We start from the raw sequence: 21,194 nt of genomic DNA on the forward strand, positions 1-21,194 counted from the left end.
TAATTAAGGTCTGATTGGTGGGAGCGGAACACTCTGCAACCCAGCAAATCAACTGTTTCCAATGTTGGCGGCAGCCAAAACTGCTCTAAAGAGAACAGCTCCGTCGACTGTAAAGTGGCCGCGGCCGGGTACTGCAATTGGCCCCCTATTCAAATCAACAGGGTGTGTGTGCGCCATCATCGGCTGCGAGCACTATTCTGTCGATGGGGCTGTACAGCTACGCAACTGAGCTCTTTTGGCCGCCACAGACACTAGGAATATCAGATCCGTGGGGTGCCGGGTTATTTCACCCCTGAATACTTTAAGGACATATCCTAAGGATAGGACATCAATGTTAAAGTTCTAGACAACCCCTTTAAGGAGACTTGAACTTTCATTTTGATCGCTTCTACTTTATACAGTGTGTAGTGAAATGAATGACATATGTAGGCAGAAATGTCAGACCACCGACAGCAGCATTTAAGGGGTTAAAAGCAGCGATCAGCGCTAGCTCCGGTTGCTGCTGCTATAGGAGAGTATCGGCTTTATAAATAAGGAGTAAGGAGAAAGTTGTACCTGTCGCTGCGCTTCTGCCAGGTTGTAAGGCAACGCGCCCTCTTCTAAAGGAGCGATCCGTTCAATATCCGCCATCGTCATGCGTCTGGTAACAAAAACCGCGACACCGATTACTGAGCCGCGGATACAATACACAGTATGTAACACACACACACGTACGAGATTATACAATGTATATTTGGTTGAAGAAAAGCCACTAATTAAGGTTATTGTTTTCCTTTAGCTTGTAAACCAATGCTGCAGCGTCTTACTTACCCCCGCGACTCGTATAAATCTGCTAACTGGAACAATATGTCAACTTCCATGGGTGTAACCTGTCCAAATCTCTGAGCGGCCAACACAAACTCCTCTGTAAGAGACACAATAGAGAGAAAACAATACATGATCAACTTTACAATTAAAAAAAGCAAAAAAAAGTATTCAATGTGAAATTATACAGCAAATATCCAGTGCAAAAACCCACCAGTTTCCAGGTTATAAAAAAAAAGAAATTCACAAAAATTCATTAACTTTATAAATACATTTATCCTGTACTGATCCATAGTTACATCCAAAGCTGCACTCACTATTCTGCTGGTGCAGTCACTGTGTACATACATTACATTACTGATCCTGAGTTACATCCTGTATTATACTCCAGAGCTGCACTCACTATTCTGCCGGTGCAGTCACTGTGTACATACATTACATTACTGATCCTGAGTTACATCCTGTATTATACCCCAGAGCTGCACTCACTATTCTGCTGGTGCAGTCACTGTGTACATACATTACATTACTGATCCTGAGTTACATCCTGTATTATTCCCCAGAGCTGCACTCACTATTCTGCTGGTGCAGTCACTGTGTACATACATTACATTACTGATCCTGAGTTACATCCTGTATTATTCCCCAGAGCTGCACTCACTATTCTGCTGGTGCAGTCACTGTGTACATACATTACATTACTGATCCTGAGTTAAATCCTGTATTATACTCCAGAGCTGCCCTCACTATTCTGCTGGTGCAGTCACTGTGTACATACATTACATTACTGATCCTGTGTTAAATCCTGTATTATACTCCAGAGCTGCACTCACTATTCTGCTGGTGCAGTCACTGTGCATATACATTACTGATCCTGAGTTACATCCTGTATTATACCCCAGAGCTGCACTCACTATTCTGCTGGTGCAGTCACTGTGTACATACATTACATTACTGATCCTGAGTTACATCCTGTATTGTACCCCAGAGCTGCACTCACTATTCTGCTGGTGCAGTCACTGTGCATATACATTACTGATCCTGAGTTACATCCTGTATTATACCCCAGAGCTGCACTCACTATTCTGCTGGTGCAGTCACTGTGTACATACATTACATTACTGATCCCGAGTTACATCCTGTATTATACTCCAGAGCTGCACTCACTATTCTGCTGGTGCAGTCACTGTGTACATACATTACCATTACTGACCCTGAGTTACATCCTGTATTATACTCCAGAGCTGCACTCACTATTCTGCTGGTGCAGTCACTGTGTACATACATTACTGATCCTGAGTTACATCCTGTATTATACCCCAGAGCTGCACTCACTATTCTGCTGGTGCAGTCACTGTGTACATACATTACATTACTGATCCTGAGTTACATCCTGTATTATTCCCCAGAGCTGCACTCACTATTCTGCTGGTGCAGTCACTGTGTACATACATTACATTACTGATCCTGAGTTACATCCTGTATTATTCCCCAGAGCTGCACTCACTATTCTGCTGGTGCAGTCACTGTGTACATACATTACATTACTGATCCTGAGTTAAATCCTGTATTATACTCCAGAGCTGCCCTCACTATTCTGCTGGTGCAGTCACTGTGTACATACATTACATTACTGATCCTGTGTTAAATCCTGTATTATACTCCAGAGCTGCACTCACTATTCTGCTGGTGCAGTCACTGTGAACAGACATTACATTACTGATCCTGAGTTACACCCTGTATTGTACCCCAGAGCTGCACTCACTATTCTGCTGGTGCAGTCACTGTGCATATACATTACTGATCCTGAGTTACATCCTGTATTATACCCCAGAGCTGCACTCACTATTCTGCTGGTGCAGTCACTGTGTACATACATTACATTACTGATCCTGAGTTACATCCTGTATTGTACCCCAGAGCTGCACTCACTATTCTGCTGGTGCAGTCACTGTGCATATACATTACTGATCCTGAGTTACATCCTGTATTATACCCCAGAGCTGCACTCACTATTCTGCTGGTGCAGTCACTGTGTACATACATTACCATTACTGACCCTGAGTTACATCCTGTATTATACTCCAGAGCTACACTCACTATTCTGCTGGTGCAGTCACTGTGTACATACATTACATTACTGATCCTGAGTTACATCCTGTATTATACCCCAGAGCTGCACTCACTATTCTGCTTGTGTAGTCCCTGTGTACATACTGTGGCATGTAAACGTTTGGGTACCCCTGGTCAAAATTACTCTTATTGTGAATAGTTAAGCAACTTGAAGATGAAATGATCACTAAAATGCCTAAAGGACACATTTCCTTTGCATTTTAGGCCACAAATATATATTTTCATATTTTACCATTTTAAAAATTATAGAAAGGAAACCTGTGCCAATGCAAACGTTTTGGCACCCTGCATGGTTGGCACCTAGTAGCACGCCCTTTTGAAAGTATCACAGCTTGTACACACTTTTTGTAGCCAGACAAGAGTCTTTTAGTTCTTGTTTGATGAATTTTCCTCCATTCTTCCTTGGAGAATTCCTCCAGTTCTGTGAGATTCCGGGGCCGTCTTGCATCCTCTGCTATTTTGAGGTCTAGCCACAGATTTTCAATGACATTCAGATCAGGGGACTGTGAGGGCCATTGTAAAACCTTCAGCTTGCGCCTTTTTAGGTCACCTATTGTGGATTCTGACGAGTGTTTAGGATCATTATCCATTTGTAGAAGCCATCCTCTTCCTCTCTTCACCTTCAGCTTTTTTACAGATGGTGTCATGTTTGCATAATGAATTTGCTGAAGTTTCATTGAATCCATTCTTCGTTCTACCTGTGAAATGTTCTCCGTGCCATTGGCAGCAACACAACCCCAAGCATGATTGATCCCCCCCGTGCTTAATGGTTCATGAGATGTTCTTTTCCTGAAATTTTGTGCCCTTTTATCTCCATACAGTGCGGAAAACAAGTATTTGATACGCTGCGGATTTTGCACATTTTTCTACCTACAAATAATGGAGAGGTCTGTAATTTTTATCGTAGGTACGCTTCACACAGGTTTTGTCCTGATGAAGATGTCCAGTGTATGAGTCCGAAACGCGTTGACCTGAAACCTGTCCAATAAAGCTCTTAAAAATATCATCGACTATCTGAATCTATTCATCAGCAGCGCATCCACTGACACATCACCGGATCCTGTGCCACTCTTTCCTTACGGACCTGTGTCTTGCAGCGGCTGATAAGTGCTAAGCACGCTGCTTAGATGCAACTTCATCAGATGAGCAGATTCCTTTTTTTCCCTCGGCGCCTTATTGTTTCAGATAAGACCCTATTGCGCTCTGTTATTTCCTAGTTCCCATATCTACTAAGATATCAATTACTTTGAAAGCTGGAAACGTGTAGAAAAAGCCTACGTATTTTTAGAAAAAAATTTTTTTTTTTTTTTTTAAAATACAAAAGCATGGCTTAAATCTAGAGGTTGCAAAAGTAAGTACATCCCCATCCAAGTGTATGGTGCATTGTTGCACTTTGGGTCACTGTCCTGTGCAGGGAACCACATCAAGCACCATTCAAATGTGTCCAGTCCTTGTACTGGGGGTTTTCGGGGGACAGTTATGCTGGAAAAGGCTGACCGAACTCTCCTTCTTTCTCAGTCTCTTATCCCTTCCTCCTGGTATTTTGTCAGCACTATAGGTACAGGAAAAGTCCTTAGTGTCATTTCCCAGCATTCAATGCTCCTGCCTATGATTTAGCTATGCAGTTTGAGAGGCAAGAGTGCAGAGGCAGAGACACTTACCCCCAGCTACACTGGTAATGGGGCCAAGACCCAAGGCCCCCACTGTCCAGGCACAGGGTGCCAAGACCCGCGCCCATCCCCGGGCCCCCCTTCACTGTCCTGGCACAGGGGACAAAGACCCGCGCCCATCCCCCCTTCCCCCCCCCCCCACTGTCCTGGCACAGGGAACTAAGACCCTGCCCGTCCCCCCCCCACTGTCCTGGCACAGGGAACCAAGACCCTGCCCATCCCCCCCCCCACTGTCCTGGCACAGGGAACTAAGACCCTGCCCATCCCCCACTGTCCTGGCACAGGGGACTAAGACCCGCGCCCATCCCCCCCCCCCCCAAATGTCCTGGCACAGGGGACTAAGACCCGCGCCCATCCCCCCCTGACCCGTGCCAATTTCTAGCCTCCCCCCACACTGTCTGGCACAGGGGCCAAGACCTATGTCTATCACCCCCCCACCCACTGTTTTGGCACAGGGACAAAGGCCCATGCCCATACCTTGCTCCCCCCACTGTTCTGCCACAGGGTCCAAGACCCGTGCCCATCCCCCCTTCCCTGTCCCGGCACAAAGGGCCAAGACCCACGTCCATCCCCACCCCCACCCACCCACTGTCCTGGCACAGGGGGGCAAAGACCTGAGGCCATCACCGCCTTCCTTCACTGTCCTGGCACCGGAGGACAAGACTCACGCCTATCCCCAGCCTCCCTCCCCACTGTCCAGGCACAGGGAGCCAATACCCATTCCCATCCCCCTGGAGCCCCTCCCCCCATTGTCCTGGCAAAGGGGGCCAAGACCCCCCCCCCACCCCACTGTCCCAGGAAAGGGGGCCAAGATTTGCGTCCATCCCCAGCCACCTCCCCCCCTACTGTCCTGGCACAGGGGTCCAAGACCCGTGCCCATCCCCCCACTGTCCTTGTACTGGGGGCCAAAACTTGTGTCCATCCCTGCCCCCCCCCACTGTTCTGGCAAAGGCAGGGCCAAGACCCCACCCCCACTGTGTCCTTACAGAGGGGGCCAAGACCCCACCCCCACTGTGTCCTTACAGAGGGGGCCAAGACCCCACCCCCACTGTGTCCTTACAGAGGGGGCCAAGACCCCACCCCCACTGTGTCCTTACAGAGGGGGCCAAGACCCCACCCCCACGTGTCCTTACAGAGGGGGCCAAGACCCCACCCCCACGTGTCCTTACAGAGGGGGCCAAGACCCCACCCCCACCGTGTCCTTACAGAGGGGGCCAAGACCTGCACCCCCCCGACCACCTGTAATCCGCCTCAGCTGGCAGATGGATTGCACCTAACAGGAGGTAATCTGGTGGCTGAAACTTTGCAAATAATTTTTGGTGGGAGAGAAAATAACTTGTACATTTTCAGATCTGTATTTCTGTATTTATCACATTGTTTAGGTTGAGCGTTTTCTTTTAATTAGGTGAACTGTACGAGCCACGCACTGACCTTTGGTGACCTCCACGTCTTTCCTATTGCCGGCTAAGGTACTGTAGATCTTCCTAATAAGCTCCATGTTGTTAAGCAAGGAATTAAATCCATTAAAGTAGGAGAAGCTGACCTGATGAGATATGGTACCTCCAGCAGCCTGCAACGAAGCACGGGAAAGAGACGAAGCAATGCTCAGCCGGAAAACACAGGCAAAAGATTTATGGGGACAACAACGTGAGCTGTCAAAGAAAATACTTCTCTCCTGCTAATAAACTCCATGAAAGCGCGAGCCGAGGACCTAAACAAATACATATGGCGGCGGATTACACCGGCTCGGCCCGCGCTGATTTACAAGCCTCAAGTTTCAATATTGCCGGGGTCAGAAATGTTTTACAAGTCTATTTATTCCAGGTAATGAATGTAGAAACATCACAATATGGCCCCGAAGGAAACGATAAAACACAACCCGATGCTTACAATCTCCGCTAAATATGTCAGAGACAGGGGGTCATTTATTTTTTTAAAATATCTATTTGGAAATTAAATGATATAGTTTATTATAACGCACCTCATTAGCCGCTATTGCTGAATTCAAGGATGACTTGATTTTGCAAGGTAATGTCACAGCTCACCTCCTCCTCCTCTACAATCACTGATAACACCTCTATGTACAGTAGATAACACAGGATCCACCATTCACAATCGGTGATGTCACAGCTCACCTCCTCCTCCTGTACAATCACTGATAACACCTCTATGTACAGTAGATAACACAGGATAAACCATTCACAATAGGTGATGTCACAGCTCACCTCCTCCTCCTGTATATACAGTAGATAACACGATCCACCATTCACAATAGGTGATGCCACAGCTCACCTCCTCCTCCTGTACAATGACTGATAACACCTCTATATACAGGAGATAACACAGGATCCACCATTCACAATAGGTGATGTCACAGCTCACCTCCTCCTCCTGTACAATGACTGATAACACCTCTATATACAGGAGATAACACAGGATCCACCATTCACAATAGGTGATGTCACAGCTCACCTCCTCCTCCTGTACAATGACTGATAACACCTCTATATACAGCAGACAGCAGGATCCACCAGTCACGCTGAGATATAAATCCCTGATTCTGGCCATCATTGTGATCTCAATTATCATCTAGTAGTTCTCATGTATCCAATAAATAAATGTTACGTTTTTCTGTCTTGAGTTCCCCTTTACCGAAAATATCCAACTTAGTAGGATCTCTGGTTTATGGACCCACCGTCCATTAACAAAGCTTTACTTACAGCCACCAAGCATTGCTCCACGAACGGTGTCAGGACATGCGGACGGATGGTCACCATGATGTCCCTGAAGTCCATGGCGTTGATTGTCCCGGTGTGGTCGGTGTCGCGCTGCACAAACGCTTGTCTCGCATGCTCCAACTGGATTTCCTGTGATTTAAGAAGACGATAACGGTGAGGGTAAAACACATCGTACGACCCTGCGATCTACAGCCAGACCCAAAATCGTAAAAAAAGTGGCTCCTTGATTGAGCCCCCAGCGTCAACTGGGCTGTTGGGGATTTGGATATTGATGACTTAGCTGCAGGACAGGTCTTTAATATGTGATCAGTGGAGATCCAACATCTGGGACAAGCACCAATCAGCTGTTAGCAGATCCCGTGGCAGCTGAAAGTAATTTATCTTAGTCTTAGGAGAGAGGGCTGGAGGTTTATGGATCGGCCCAGGAGGCCTGCAGATTTATAGATGTGCTCAGCGCTACGGCTTTCATGTGGCCGCACATCTTTCAGGAAATCGGATCCGGGATGTTTCAGAGTCCTGACCGCAGAGCGGTGTAAGGAGGAAATGTCAGTGCCGCTGATGCAGCGCGCCGGCTCCTTCGCTCGCGGTGGCTTTTACGCTTTCCAGCTGATGGAACAGTGCACGGAAGGAGAACATAAAATTCAGTTCGGGTTCCATCTGGTCCCGGTTAAGGGGGCGACATTAAAAGAAAGTGAAGTTAAGCAAGGGGTCCCGGCTGCCGGAGGTCTAGACATGGTAACGAGAGCATAACTCATGCACAGAGCTGCAGATTCCCGGCCCGATGCTGGCTGTAAGTGACACATCATGAAGAAGCCTGCAGAATCCATTCATCCCTGCACACATTGGATAGGAGGAATTTGTGAACCCCTCCAAACTAGAATCATGCTCCCCAGGATGCGCAAAAAATGTAATTTTAAGCAGGAACTAGGGAACTTGAAGTGAAGAAGTCAGAAATTGAAAAATGCAAAAAAAAAAAAAAAATGACGCAGCTCCTTCATTTGGCGGAGACCCCCAACAGATTGACCCCTTAGCAATCTTTCGTGATGTCATAACTTCCGGTGACGTCATAACTTCCGGTGCCAGTACAGACCCCAAAACTATCTGCATTGGATCCATGTGGGTGACGGCACGTCAAATATGGAAGAATATACATATATATATATATATATATATATATATATATATATATATATATATATATATATATATATATATATATATATATACACACACACACACATGTATGTATGTATGTATGTATGTATGTATGTATGTATGTATGTATGTATGTATGTATATTTTTTTTTTTTTTTTTTTTTTAGAGAATTCAAGATTGTATTTAACCCAGATAAGTTATTACGCAGTTTCCACTGTAAATTCGGCATCCAGGACTCACCAGCAAAAACTGCGTGAATTCTGCATAGGGTAAAAGCCTCTTCCGATCCTTCCCGAAGTGCAGCTGGATGAATTCACAGTTCCAGTTGAATGGTATGCGCTGGTGAATGGTGGTCTGGCCAAAGACATGCTTTACGTCCTCTGCAAAGAAAGTAAACAAGATAGAAGAATAAATATCACTGCGGTCCTGAATGCTGGAGCTGCAGAGACCATGTAGAAAATCGGCCATTGCCTTCTACGTAAGACATGACTGATGGTCTATGCTGAGACTAGAGGGTCCGACTTCCCTCAGCACAACAGACTCATGAGCTTCACATAGCTGAAGGACAGTCCTCTTTTTATCTGAAAAAATACGTTTCCTGCAGCACCCTGCTTCTGCTCAGTGCTGCAGACCCCCCTGCATCCTTCTATGTCCTGCAGCACCCTGCTTCTGCTCAGTGCTGCAGACCCCCCTGCATCCCTCTATGTGATCTTGACCTCTGTGAGATGGTGATTCAGATCTGTGCTGGAACTGATGTATGTGTGAACAGTGTCGGCTTCCAACACAGCAAAGTATACTGTTCTCACCTGAGCCGCATCCATCATGGGTATTTTGTACATCATCAAGATAGTCTAATGCTTAGAATACACAATTCTTCTGAACACTGAATAGCCCTGTACACATTTTATTTTCTGCCATAGACAATGTGTGTTTTTACATCATTGTTCTGTTAACTGGTTTCCAGCAGAGATCAACAGTTCTGCGCTCTCCGCTCTACTCTGCCGGCACTATTTTGGGAATATTAATATGCCAATTTCTAGACTCTCAGTGTGACCCATGCATAATGCTAGGTCACTACGTGTACCTCCATAACTAACAATGCAAAAACACTGGAGAATGCTAGGAGTTTTGATAAAAAAAATATAGCAAAACTTTGTCACAATAGAAAAAGTATTAAAGACACAGACAATGTAAATAGATGTGTTGTAGAAAAAACACCAAAAAGGTTGAAGCACCCTGCACACAATTTACATTATATCATGACTGTTATCTGGTAATACTGAAATCAAATTAGAAAGCAGTAGCAAATGCCCGAAATTTAAAATTCAAATTCAACTTTATTATCACAAAAAAAGACTAAAAATATACAAACAAATAAAAATGGAGATGCAATACAAAAGGACTATCCAATCACTTAGTACACCACCCGGGTATTAATGGTCATGAAATGAGCAGCTAATTAATCATATATATATATATAGATAACTATATATCCATACATGGCTATATCAACAAATGATTTAAAGTATATTTCAAATTTGAGTAACATCCAATGATGTGTATTTTTAGAGCCAAGACGTAAGCTATTATATATGATATACAGTAATGCATTACTTGTCTAGTTGACCATGAAAAAATATATATAATGCCTGTACAGAACATCAGTGTTTATAAGTAGGATCACTTGGCTAGCATCAACCACTGTTGAATCAATCTGAATAAAGTGCTATTAGTGCTTTAAATATACAAATATGTAGGTTCTATAAGAAGAAACGCAGTGAAAAGATGCCAACTGACATGGGTCATAAATATAACGATGTTCAGAGGTGCCCTGAGAGCTCTTAGGAGTCAAAGTGAGGGGGATGATATAGTTTTATAGAAAATAGTGGTGTGCCACCTATTATCCCACTATTTTAAGAGTAAACTACTTTAGCGCTCCAGGGTGTACTAAGCACCCAAAGTATCCATGAGACGACATATAATCATACATAAAGATCTATAAAGACATGGTGATGTACGACCTGATTGGGTTGTCCGGGTCCCCGACGCGCGTTTCGCGTGTTGCTTCTTCAATGGGGGTTTCATGTGTGTATGTGTTGACTGCCCGTGCTTTTATATCGCTGTGAGTAGGAGGCGGCGGCGGTTAGTTTCGGCGGTTAGTTTCGGCGCTTCCGCCGGCATACCCGTCATGACGTCACCCCCTGATCTCCAGTCACGCAGATCTGGGGGTGACGTCATGACGGTATGCCGGCAGAAGCGCCGAAACTAACCGCCGCCTCCTCCTACTCACAGCGATATAAAAACACGGGCAGTCAACACACACACATGAAACCCCCATTGAAGAAGCAACACGCGAAACGCGCGTCGGGGACCCGGGCAACCCAATCAGGTTGTGCATCACCATGTCTTTATAGATCTTTATGTATGATTATGTGTTGTCTCGTGGATACTTTGGGTGCTTAGTACACCCTGGAGCGCTAAAGTAGTTTACTCTTAGGATAGTGGGATAATACTAATAGGTGGCACACCACTATTTTCTATAAAACTATATAATCCCCCTAACTTTGACTCCTAAGAGCTCTCAGGGCACCTCTGAACATAGTTATATTTATGACCCATGTCAGTTGGCATCTTTTCACTGTGTTTCTTCTTATAGAACCTACATATTTGTATATTTAAAGCACTAATAGCACTTTATTCAGATTGATTCAACAGTGGTTGATGCTAGCCAAGTGATCCTACTTATAAACACTGATGTTCTGTACAGGCATTATATATATTTTTTCATGGGCAACTAGACAAGTAATGCATTACTGTATATCATATATAATCGCTTACGTCTTGGCTCTAAAAATACACATCATTGGATGTTACTCAAATTTGAAATATACTTTAAATCATTTGTTGATATAGCCATGTATGGATATATAGATAAATATATGATTAATTAGCTGCTCATTTCATGACCATTAATACCCGGGTGGTGTACTAAGTGATTGGATAGTCCTTTTGAATTGCATCTCCATTTTTATTTGTTTGTATATTTTTAGTCTTTTTTGTGATAAAAGTTGAATTTGAATTTTAAATTTCGGGCATTTGCTTCTGCTTTCTAATTTGATTTCTATAATGTTGGGAAGCGCCTAATATAAGCCTGCAATTTGAAGGAGTATCTGGTGATACTGTAGGTGAGGATAATAGGTGAAAATAATCCCTTCCCCAAGTATCCCAAACAATAAATCCCTCTTTAGAGTAAGTCAAGGCCCTTTCATTCATGATAATCACAAATGGCCACCTGGTGATAAGTTCCCATACATGTCCACCTACTCTTTGAGGCCTTATATCAGTTTAAGTATGCCCGACATGGTGGACACAGGGGAGAGAGGGAAGGGAGAGGAAAAGTCTCAACGTGTGCTGTGACGCTCGCTGAACGCACCCCGACGCGCGTTTCGCCACTGTCAGCCTCGCTTTCTCAAGGGGAGGTGTTACTACTATTTTGGGAATAATGGTTTAAAACATACAGTGGATTGCAAAAGTATTCACCCCCTTTAGGTTTTTACCTATTTTGTTACATTACAACCTGTGAGTAAATATTTCTGTGTTCCGATTTGTATGTGATGCTGCAATACTAAATAGTCTAAATTGGTGAAGTAAAGTGAGAAAATATAGGCATAAATTAAATTTATGGGATAAAATAACTAAAAGTTTGCAAGTACATTCACCTTTTTTGCTTGAAGCTCCAAAATATTTATTGTGCAAGCAATTCTTTCATTAGTTCCAGGACGTCCCCCTGTGTGCAATCTAAGTGTCACATGTTTGTCAGTGTATACACTTTACCTTCTCTGAAATGTCACAGATCCTACAACCCCATTAACAAGAGGTGACACTAAGGAAAAACCACTATGAAGACCAAGGAGATCTCCAAACACCATGAAGACCATGGAGGTCTCCAAACACCACCATGAAGACCATGGAGGTCTCCAAACACCACCATGAAGACCATGGAGGTCTCCAAACACCACCATGAAGACCATGGAGGTCTCCAAACACCACCATGAAGACCAAGGAGATCTCCACGTCAGGGCAAAGTTGTTGAGAAGTACAAGTCAGAGTTGGGTAATAAAAAAAATATACCAATCTCTGATGATCCCCCAGAGCACCATCAAATCCATTATCATCAAATGGAAAGAACATTGTACCACAACAAACCTGCCAAGAGAACGCGCATACCAAAACCCTCAGCCCAAGAAAGGAGGACATCAGGGAGGCAGCACAGAGACCAAAGGTAACCCTGAAGGAGCTGCAGACTAGTTCCCAAGCAGAGACTGGAGTATCTTTCCATGCGACCACAATAAGCCATACACTCCATAGGAAGTGGCCTGTATGGAGGAAGGGGGCAGAAACAAGCCTTTACTTACACACAAAAAATGTAAGGCTTGTTTTGAATTTGTCAAAAGACATGTGGGACACTTCAAATGTATGGAGGAAGGCGCTTTAGTCAGATGAGACCAAAATTGAACTTTTTGGCCACCAAGACAAAAGCTATGTCTGGGGCCAAATCACCGAAGCTCATCACCCCAGGAACACCATCCCCACAGTGAAACATGGTGGTGGCAGCATGATGCTGTGGGGAGGTTTTTCAGCAACGCAGACAGAAAATGGTCCGAGTCGAGGGGAAGATGGATAGAGCAAAATCAGGGATATTCTTGAACAAAACCTATTTTAGTCTGTCAGTGATTTGAGATTGCAACAGAGTTTCATCTTCCAACAAGACAATGTCCCAAAGCATACCGCAAAAGCAACACTCGAGAGGTTTAAAGGGACTCTGTCACCTGAATTTGGCGGGACTGGTTTTGGGTCATATGGGCGGAGTTTTCGGGTGTTTGATTCACCCTTTCCTTCCCCGCTGGCTGCATGCTGGCTGCAATATTGGATTGAAGTTCATTCTCTGTCCTCCATAGTACACACCTGTGCAAGGCAATCTTGCCTTGTGCAGACGTGTACTATGGAGGATAGAGAATGAACTTCAATCCAATATTGCAGCCAGCATGCAGCCAGCGGGTAAGGAAAGGGTGAATCAAACACCCGAAAACTCCGCCCATATGACCCAAAACCAGTCCCGCCAAATTCAGGTGACAGGTTCCCTTTAAGGGGAAAAGTGTTAACATTTTGGAGTGGCCTAGTCACAGCCCAGACCTTAGTTCCCGCCCCTGCATCATGTGGCCGGACGCACGGGAACTTAGTACCTGGTGTTGCCAAGGCCACAGACGAGAGGAGGACGGGCCACTGAAGGCGCATGCGCACAACCATAGCGTGCAGATGTGGGCAGCAGGATTCAAATAGCCAACATAGAAATCTGGTAAATGTAAATGTAAGCTGGTAAATAAGATGTATGATGAAAAGCAGCATGGATAATATTATACAGCACTACTGAGCAGTGTAGTTATGAATCCAGCACTGTGATAAGAAACACTTACTAGAAAGATGCAATACGCTTTGTGTGCCCCTCTCTCTTAAGGTACCTTCACACTGAACGATATCGCTAACGATCCGGGACGTTGCAGCGTCCTGGCTAGCGATATCGTTGAGTTTGACAGGCAGCAGCGATCAGGATCCTGCTGTGCCATCGTTGGTCGGTGCAGAAAGTCCAGAACTTTATTTCGTCGCTGGACTCCCGCAGACATCGCTGAATCAGCGTGTGTGACGCCGATTCAGCGATGTCTTCACTGGTAACCAGGGTAAACATCGGGTTACTAAGCGCAGGGCCGCGCTTAGTAACCTGATGTTTACCCTGGTTACCAGCGTAAGCATAAAAAAAAAACAAAAAAACACTACATACTTACATTCTGGTGTCTGTCCCCCGGCGCTGTGCTTCTCTGCACTGTGTAAGTGCCGGCTGGAAAGCACAGTAGTGACGTCACCGCTGTGCTCTGGTTTCCGGCCGGCGCTTAGTGCAGAGAAGCAGAGCGCCGGAGAGGACAGACACCGGAATGTAAGTATGTACTGTTTTTTTTACGTTTACGCTGGTAACCAGGGTAAACATCGGGTTACTAAGCGCGGCCCTGCGCTTAGTAACCCGATGTTTACCCTGGTTACCCGGGGACTTCGGGATCATTGGTCGCTGGAGAGCTGTCTGTGTGACAGCTCTCCAGCGACCACACAACGACGCTGCAGCGATCGGGATCGTTGTCTATATCGCTGCAGTGTCGCTTAATGTGACGGTACCTTTACTCTGATCCCCTTCTTCTCTCCTTAGACCGCTGTAATCTTATCTTATCCCTCAGTGAGCTGGCAATCCCTTTCCCTTTTGCTTTAGGGTACCGTCACACTATACGATTTACCAACGATCACGACCAGTGATACGACCTGGCCGTGATCGTTGGTAAGTCGTAGTGTGGTCGCTGGAGAGCTGTCACACAGACAGCTCTCCAGCGACCAACGATGCCGAGGTCCCCGGGTAACCAGGGTAAACATCGTGTTACTAAGCAGGACTTACATTCCGGTGTCTGTCCCTTGCCGTCTGCTTCCCGCACTCACTGACTGCCGGCCGTAAAGTGAAAGCAGAGCACAGCGGTGACGTCACCGCTGTGCTCTGCTTTCACTTTACGGCCGGCAGTCACAGTGCGGGAAGCAGACGGCAAGGGACAGACACCGGAATGTAAGTATGTAGTGTTTGGTTTTTTTTACGCTGGTAACCAGGGTAAACATCGGGTTACTAAGCGCGGTCCTGCGCTTAGTAACCCGATGTTTACAAGCGAACGCATCGCTAGATCGGTGTCACACACACCGATCTAGCGATGCCAGCGGGAGATCCAGCGACGAAAGAAAGTTCCAAACGATCTGCTACGACGTACGATTCTCAGCAGGATCCCTGATCGCTGCTGCGTGTCAGACACAGCGATATCGTATGGATATCGCTGGAACGTCACGAATCGTACCGTCGTAGCGATCAAAATGGCACTGTGTGACGGTACCTTTACTCCAAGACTGATTTTAGCTAATCTTCACAGTTCAGGAAACAGGAGAAGAAGAAAGAAAAATGACTCCTAGGTGTAGAAAGGAGCATAAGATATTGCAAAGTTTCGTCATTCGCTTGTTGCTATTGATTTATAACAACAGACAGACCATTTAAGTCTTAAACGTTTTCATTCACTGACTGCAAGCAGAGATCTAGATCACAGTAGGGAATATATGCACAAAGTATATTAGAAAAATAGCGACCTGCTTTTGCTCCAACCTAAATTTCCTTTGCTGTTAATTTATACATATAGGAAATGTTCCAATATTTCATTAAATAAAATGCAGATATATTCTCATCACAGGTTTTTTCATTTTATATTTTTATTAAAAAAAAAACTGATTTGGAAGAAGTCGATGACAATTAGCAGATCTTATTTACATGAGCGCTGTACTTGACACAATTGCTAAGGCTTTTTTTTATTGAATTTTGTGTGGGAAGATCACTTTTGTATACTGCTAAGGAAATTGCCCCAGTGTTGCGCTATTCAGTGTGACACATCTCTCCGCGGCTTGACACTGACTGGAGAGAATTATACACATATGTGAAGCTGTTTTCAGAGGTTTCCTACACAAAGTTCTTAGCAAAAAGTACAGCCGAACCCATAAAGACAATTACTGATGTCTAAACGCCCTCACCAAGTCACATACTTTGTGCCTTAAAAACATAAAAATACATTGATTTATAATGTTCACATAAACTGTAAACCTTTATACAATAATCTCTCTTGGTATTACAAATGCCAAAATAAGGGTCTCTACTGAACATCCAGAAAATGGCCTGAAGAGGAGCAGAGGGGAGAGTGTGAAAATAAATAAATAACCGCCTTCCCATATGTGCCGATCAGAAAACACACTCACAAATTGGTGAGAAGCGTGATAACTTGAAAAAAAGTTCCTGTATCCCTATAGAGGCTGTAAAGGCCCAGAGGCTGTGATGGGTAGGAGGTGATTACATGAAGAAAAGTTCCTATATACCCTTTTGGGTGGTTGAGACTATAAGGGACCTTAGGTCTGTGATGGGTAGGAGCTGATAACATGAAGAAAAAGTCTATATGACCTCTTTTTGGTGGCTTGACACTATAAGGAACCACGTAATGGGTAGGAGGTGGTAACATGAAGAAAAGTCCCTATGTCTCCCTTTTTGGTGGCTTGAGGCTATAAGGAACCATAGGTCTGTGAAGAACAGTCGGTTGTAACATGAAGAAAAGTCCCTATATCCCCCTTTCTGGTGGCTTGAGACTATGAGGAACCATGTGATGGGTAGGAGGTGGTAACATGAAGAAAAGTCCCTATATCCCCCTTTTTGTTGGCTTGAGACTATAAGGAACCATAGGTCTGTGAAGAATAGGAGGTGGTAACATGAAGAAAATTCCCTATATACCCGTTTTGGGTGGCTTGCGACCAGGGTGGATAAAAATACGTACGCTACTCACCTGGTAGCAGTGTTTTTTCAGGAGCCATGACAGCACAACGAGAGGGGATCCGCCCTTCAGGGACAGGAAACCTACAGACATAAAAAGGGCGGTACCTCTCTCCCACATCAGTTGTTTCCAGAGCATGAGAGGACAACCTTGGTTAGTAACACAGATTCAGCATATTCATAAATACATTTTATTATGCCAGTGAACATGGAATTTAACGCAAAACCAACAGGGTGTTGAAACATCCAAAAATATAGGGTAGGGAATCTAAGGGTGCTGTCATGGCTCCTGAAAAAACACTGCTACCAGGTGAGTAGCGTACGTATTTACTCAGTCGCCATGACAGCACAACGAGAGACTTTCAGAGACGAAAGATTTAGGGGGGGATAATAGCTTCCAGCACTCTTCCCCAAACGTAAGGTCTGAGGAACTACCCAGATCTAATCTGTAGTGTCTAAGAAAGGTAGAAGGAGAAGACCATGTGGCCGCCTTACATATGTCTTCGATTGATACCTCTGATCTCTCCGCCCAGGAAGATGCTACGGCCCGCGTGGAGTGTGCCTTTATACCATCTGGAACTTCGTTGCCACCTGTGGTATAAGCGAGAGAGATCGCCTCCCTAATCCATCTGGCTAGAGTGTTTTTAGATACTCTAAGACCCTTCCTCACCCCTTGATAGGCTACAAATAAAGAGTTATCTTTTTTCCAGGCATCTGAAACTGCAATATATCTAAGGAGGCATCTTCTCACATCTAAGCAATGAAATTTACGTTCTTTATCGTTAGCAGGGTTGGAGCAAAAAGAGGGTAGGACTACCTCCTGTACCCTGTGAAATTTTGACGCAACTTTAGGAAGATATAGGGGATCGGGTTTCAATATTACCCTATCCTCCCTAACCTGCATGTATGGTGGATGTCTGGAGAGTGCCTGCAGATCACTAACCCTTCTAGCAGATGTGAGAGCAACCAACAGGGCTGTTTTGATTGACAGGATGTTCACAGGAATAGTATCAATGGGCTCGAATGGGGCTTGCGTTAGGGCTGAGAGTACCAAATTTAGGTCCCATGGGACTAACCTTTGTTTAATAATTGGTCTAGACCTCGTGACTGCTTTAAAAAAATCTAGAAATCCAGTGATTACTGGCTAAATTAAGATTATATAATGCTCCTAGCGCTGACACCTGAACTCTAAGAGTACTTGTGGCTAAGCCCATTTCTAGGCCTTTTTGTAAAAATTCTAGAATCTGGTTAATACATGGTTTTTGGTCAATTTGAGCCCCTGAATATGATAAAAATTTTCTCCACACTCTAACATAAATGCTCGTTGTAGAGGGTTTCCTACTTTTAAGGAGTGTATTCACCAGATTCTGAGAGAATCCTTTTCCCCTCAGTAAGGACCTTTCAAGTTCCATGCCGTTAGGTGTAAGTTGGCTACTTGAGGATGGAGGATTGGCCCCTGGGAGAGCAGATCTGGTAGCTCTGGAAGAATCCATGGTTGGCAGACAGACATCTTCCTCAGCCAAGGAAACCAAGCCCTCTTGGGCCAAAAAGGGGCTATCAAGATTACCTGGGCCCTGTCCTCCCGAATCTTCCTTAGAACTAAAGGAATCAGATTTAGAGGGGGAAAAGCATATGCGAGCCTGAAGCGCCAAGATATCAGCAGAGCGTCCACAGCGTATGGGTTGTCTTTTGGATTTAGGGAGCAGAATTGATGTAATTTTTTGTTCCCCCTGCTGGCAAAAAGGTCTATCTCCGGACAACCCCATAACTGAATGATCTGGTTGAAAATGGCTGGATTTAACGACCACTCTCCCTGTCTGAGCATGTTGCGGCTTAGATAGTCGGCTTTGGTATTGATACTTCCTTTTATATGAAGCGCCGTCAGGGATAGAAGATGTACTTCGGCCACCTGAAAGATATGATTTGTGACCTCCATCAATGAACTGGATCGCGTGCCACCTTGACGATTAATGTAGGCCACAGTTACCCGATTGTCTGACAATAGCCTGACGTGTCGACCCTGTAGGGGTACAAGGAATTTATTTAAGGCATGTTTTACCGCCAATAGCTCTTTCAAGTTGGAGGAAGAGTCCTGTTCAGACTGAGACCATAGTCCCTGAACCCAATCCTCCCCTAAGTGAGCCCCCCACCCCTTGGGTCTAGCGTCTGTAGTCAATACTCTAGATATACGATTTATCCAAGGGACCCCCCTGCGTAGATTCGAAGTGTGAGTCCACCAACCAAGAGAATGTGTAGTCTCCGTAGAAAGTGTGAATTTACTGTCGAGGTGAGCTCTTAGACGACGGGAATTGTGTAACACGTCCCACTGTAGAGTCCTTGTGTGGAACTGTGCCCAGAGAAACGCCGGGATACAGGACGCAAGAGAACCCAAGATCGACATCGCACTTCTGACCGATACTAAGGGATTATTTATTGCCCTGGTGACCAACTGCTTAACCTTAGCAACTTTTGCGTCCGGCAGGCGACATTCCTGCTGACTAGAGTCTATAACATATCCCAGGAACTCTTGTACTTTTAGGGGCTGAAGGCGCGACTTTTTGATATTAACTATCCAGCCCAATTTGTGTAACGCATTCATGACCTTTTGTAGTTGGTCTTTGCAATGCGACTCAGAATGACCCACAATTAGCAAATCATCCAGGTAAGGGACTATTAATATATCCTGTTCATGCAAGTGCGCCATAACCTCCACCATGATTTTTGTGAACACCCGGGGTGCAATTGCGACTCCGAAGGGAAGTGCCTGATATTGAAAATGTTCTATCGTGCCAGCTAGTGAAACCGCCACCCTAAGAAACCTCTGATGATCTATATGTATTGGTACATGGTAATAGGCGTCTTTGAGATCTAAGACAACCATAAAACAATGGTTAAAGAGTAATTTTATTGCTGTCTTGACCGACTCCATTTTGAAGGAGGGTATCAACAAAAAATTGTTCAGGCCTTTCAAATTGATAATGGTGCGATATGAACCATCAGGTTTTTTGACCAGGAACAGAGGGGAATAAAACCCCCTACCTTACTCGCCTGTAGGGACTTTGATTAGAACTTTCTTCCGTTGGAGTTCCCGGACCTCAGACTCCAGCGCCAACTGCTCTGTAGTGGAGGAACGAACAGGTGTCAACATAAATTTGTCCCGAGGAGTATGGTGGAAGTCAAAGGTTAGGCCTTCCGCTACAATGCTTAGAATCCATGGATTGTTTGTAATCCGCACCCAGGCTGGGTAGAAGGCCGAAAGCCTACCCCCCACCTGGTCCGCTAGTCATTGCGGTTTCTTAACATCTCGTGAAGGATTAAACATAAATCCTCTACCCCTCCTTCTGCTGCTGTCGTATCTAGTAGATTCTCTGTTAGAGTCTCTATATGGCCTTCTGCGGTTAGACCATCCTCTATTATAGTCCCATCTGTAGAAGGGTCTTCCTAGGAAGGGAAAGCGTTTTTTATTATCCCCTGCTTTTTCCAATAGCTCGTCTAGGACCGGTCCGAATAAATGAGCTCCTTCACAGGGAATGCTACATAATTTTGTTCTGGCTTGTAAGTCCCCTGGCCAGCATTTTATCCATAGCGCTCTCCGGGCTGCGTTGGATAACGCCGAGGACCTGGCGGCCAACCTGACCGAGTCTGCTGATGCGTCCGAAAGGAAAGCTGCGGCATCCTGGATTATAGGCATAGAGGACAATATTTCCGTCCTAGGGACTTTATCCCTGAGCTGATCTTCGAGGTGACCTAACCATACCATCAAGGACCGAAAGGTACAGGTGGCTGCTATAGCTGGCCTCAAGGACCCCGCCGAAGTCTCCCAAGCTCCTTTAAGGAAGATGTCGGCTTTCCTATCTAATGGGTCCTTCAAGTTCCCCAAGTCGTCAAAGGGGAGAGATGTTTTTTTTCATGCCTTGGCGACTGCCGCATCCAGCTTCGGAACTTTATCCCATGAGGATGAAGCCGCCTCCTCAAAGGGATACCTTCTTTTAAAGGCTGGCGGAAGCGACCCCTTTCTTTCTGGTTTCTTCCATTCCTTTGAGATTAGCGATTTGATTTTGTCAATCACTGGAAAGGCTCTTCGGGATTTCCGCTCAATACCTTTGAACATAACATCCTGAATGGAACATTCCGACTGGGTATCTTCTATCCCCATTGTGCTGTTAACTGCTTTAACTAGATGGTTAACCCTATCTAGGGACAAACAGGCTCGACTAGACTCCAGATCCTCAGAGGAGGAAGTAGACGGAAGAGAC

The 21,194-nt window shown here is 45.1% G+C and overlaps 1 protein-coding gene across 1 annotated transcript in view; it reads right to left on the minus strand.

Annotated features, from left to right (window-relative positions):
• Positions 1-21,194, minus strand: part of SLC25A13 (solute carrier family 25 member 13) — a 107,114-nt gene that overhangs the window by 46,401 nt on the left and 39,519 nt on the right. Inside the window, exons 5-9 of the mRNA XM_069729359.1 lie at positions 8,742-8,881; positions 7,328-7,474; positions 6,039-6,177; positions 811-904; positions 556-640 (exon numbers count right to left, since the gene is read on the minus strand). Of these exons, the coding sequence (XP_069585460.1) occupies positions 556-640; positions 811-904; positions 6,039-6,177; positions 7,328-7,474; positions 8,742-8,881 (605 nt within the window). The remainder of the gene's footprint in view (positions 1-555; positions 641-810; positions 905-6,038; positions 6,178-7,327; positions 7,475-8,741; positions 8,882-21,194) is intronic.

This window comes from Ranitomeya imitator, chromosome 6, assembly GCF_032444005.1.
Source record: "Ranitomeya imitator isolate aRanImi1 chromosome 6, aRanImi1.pri, whole genome shotgun sequence".
Classification (NCBI taxonomy): Eukaryota; Metazoa; Chordata; class Amphibia; order Anura; family Dendrobatidae; genus Ranitomeya; species Ranitomeya imitator.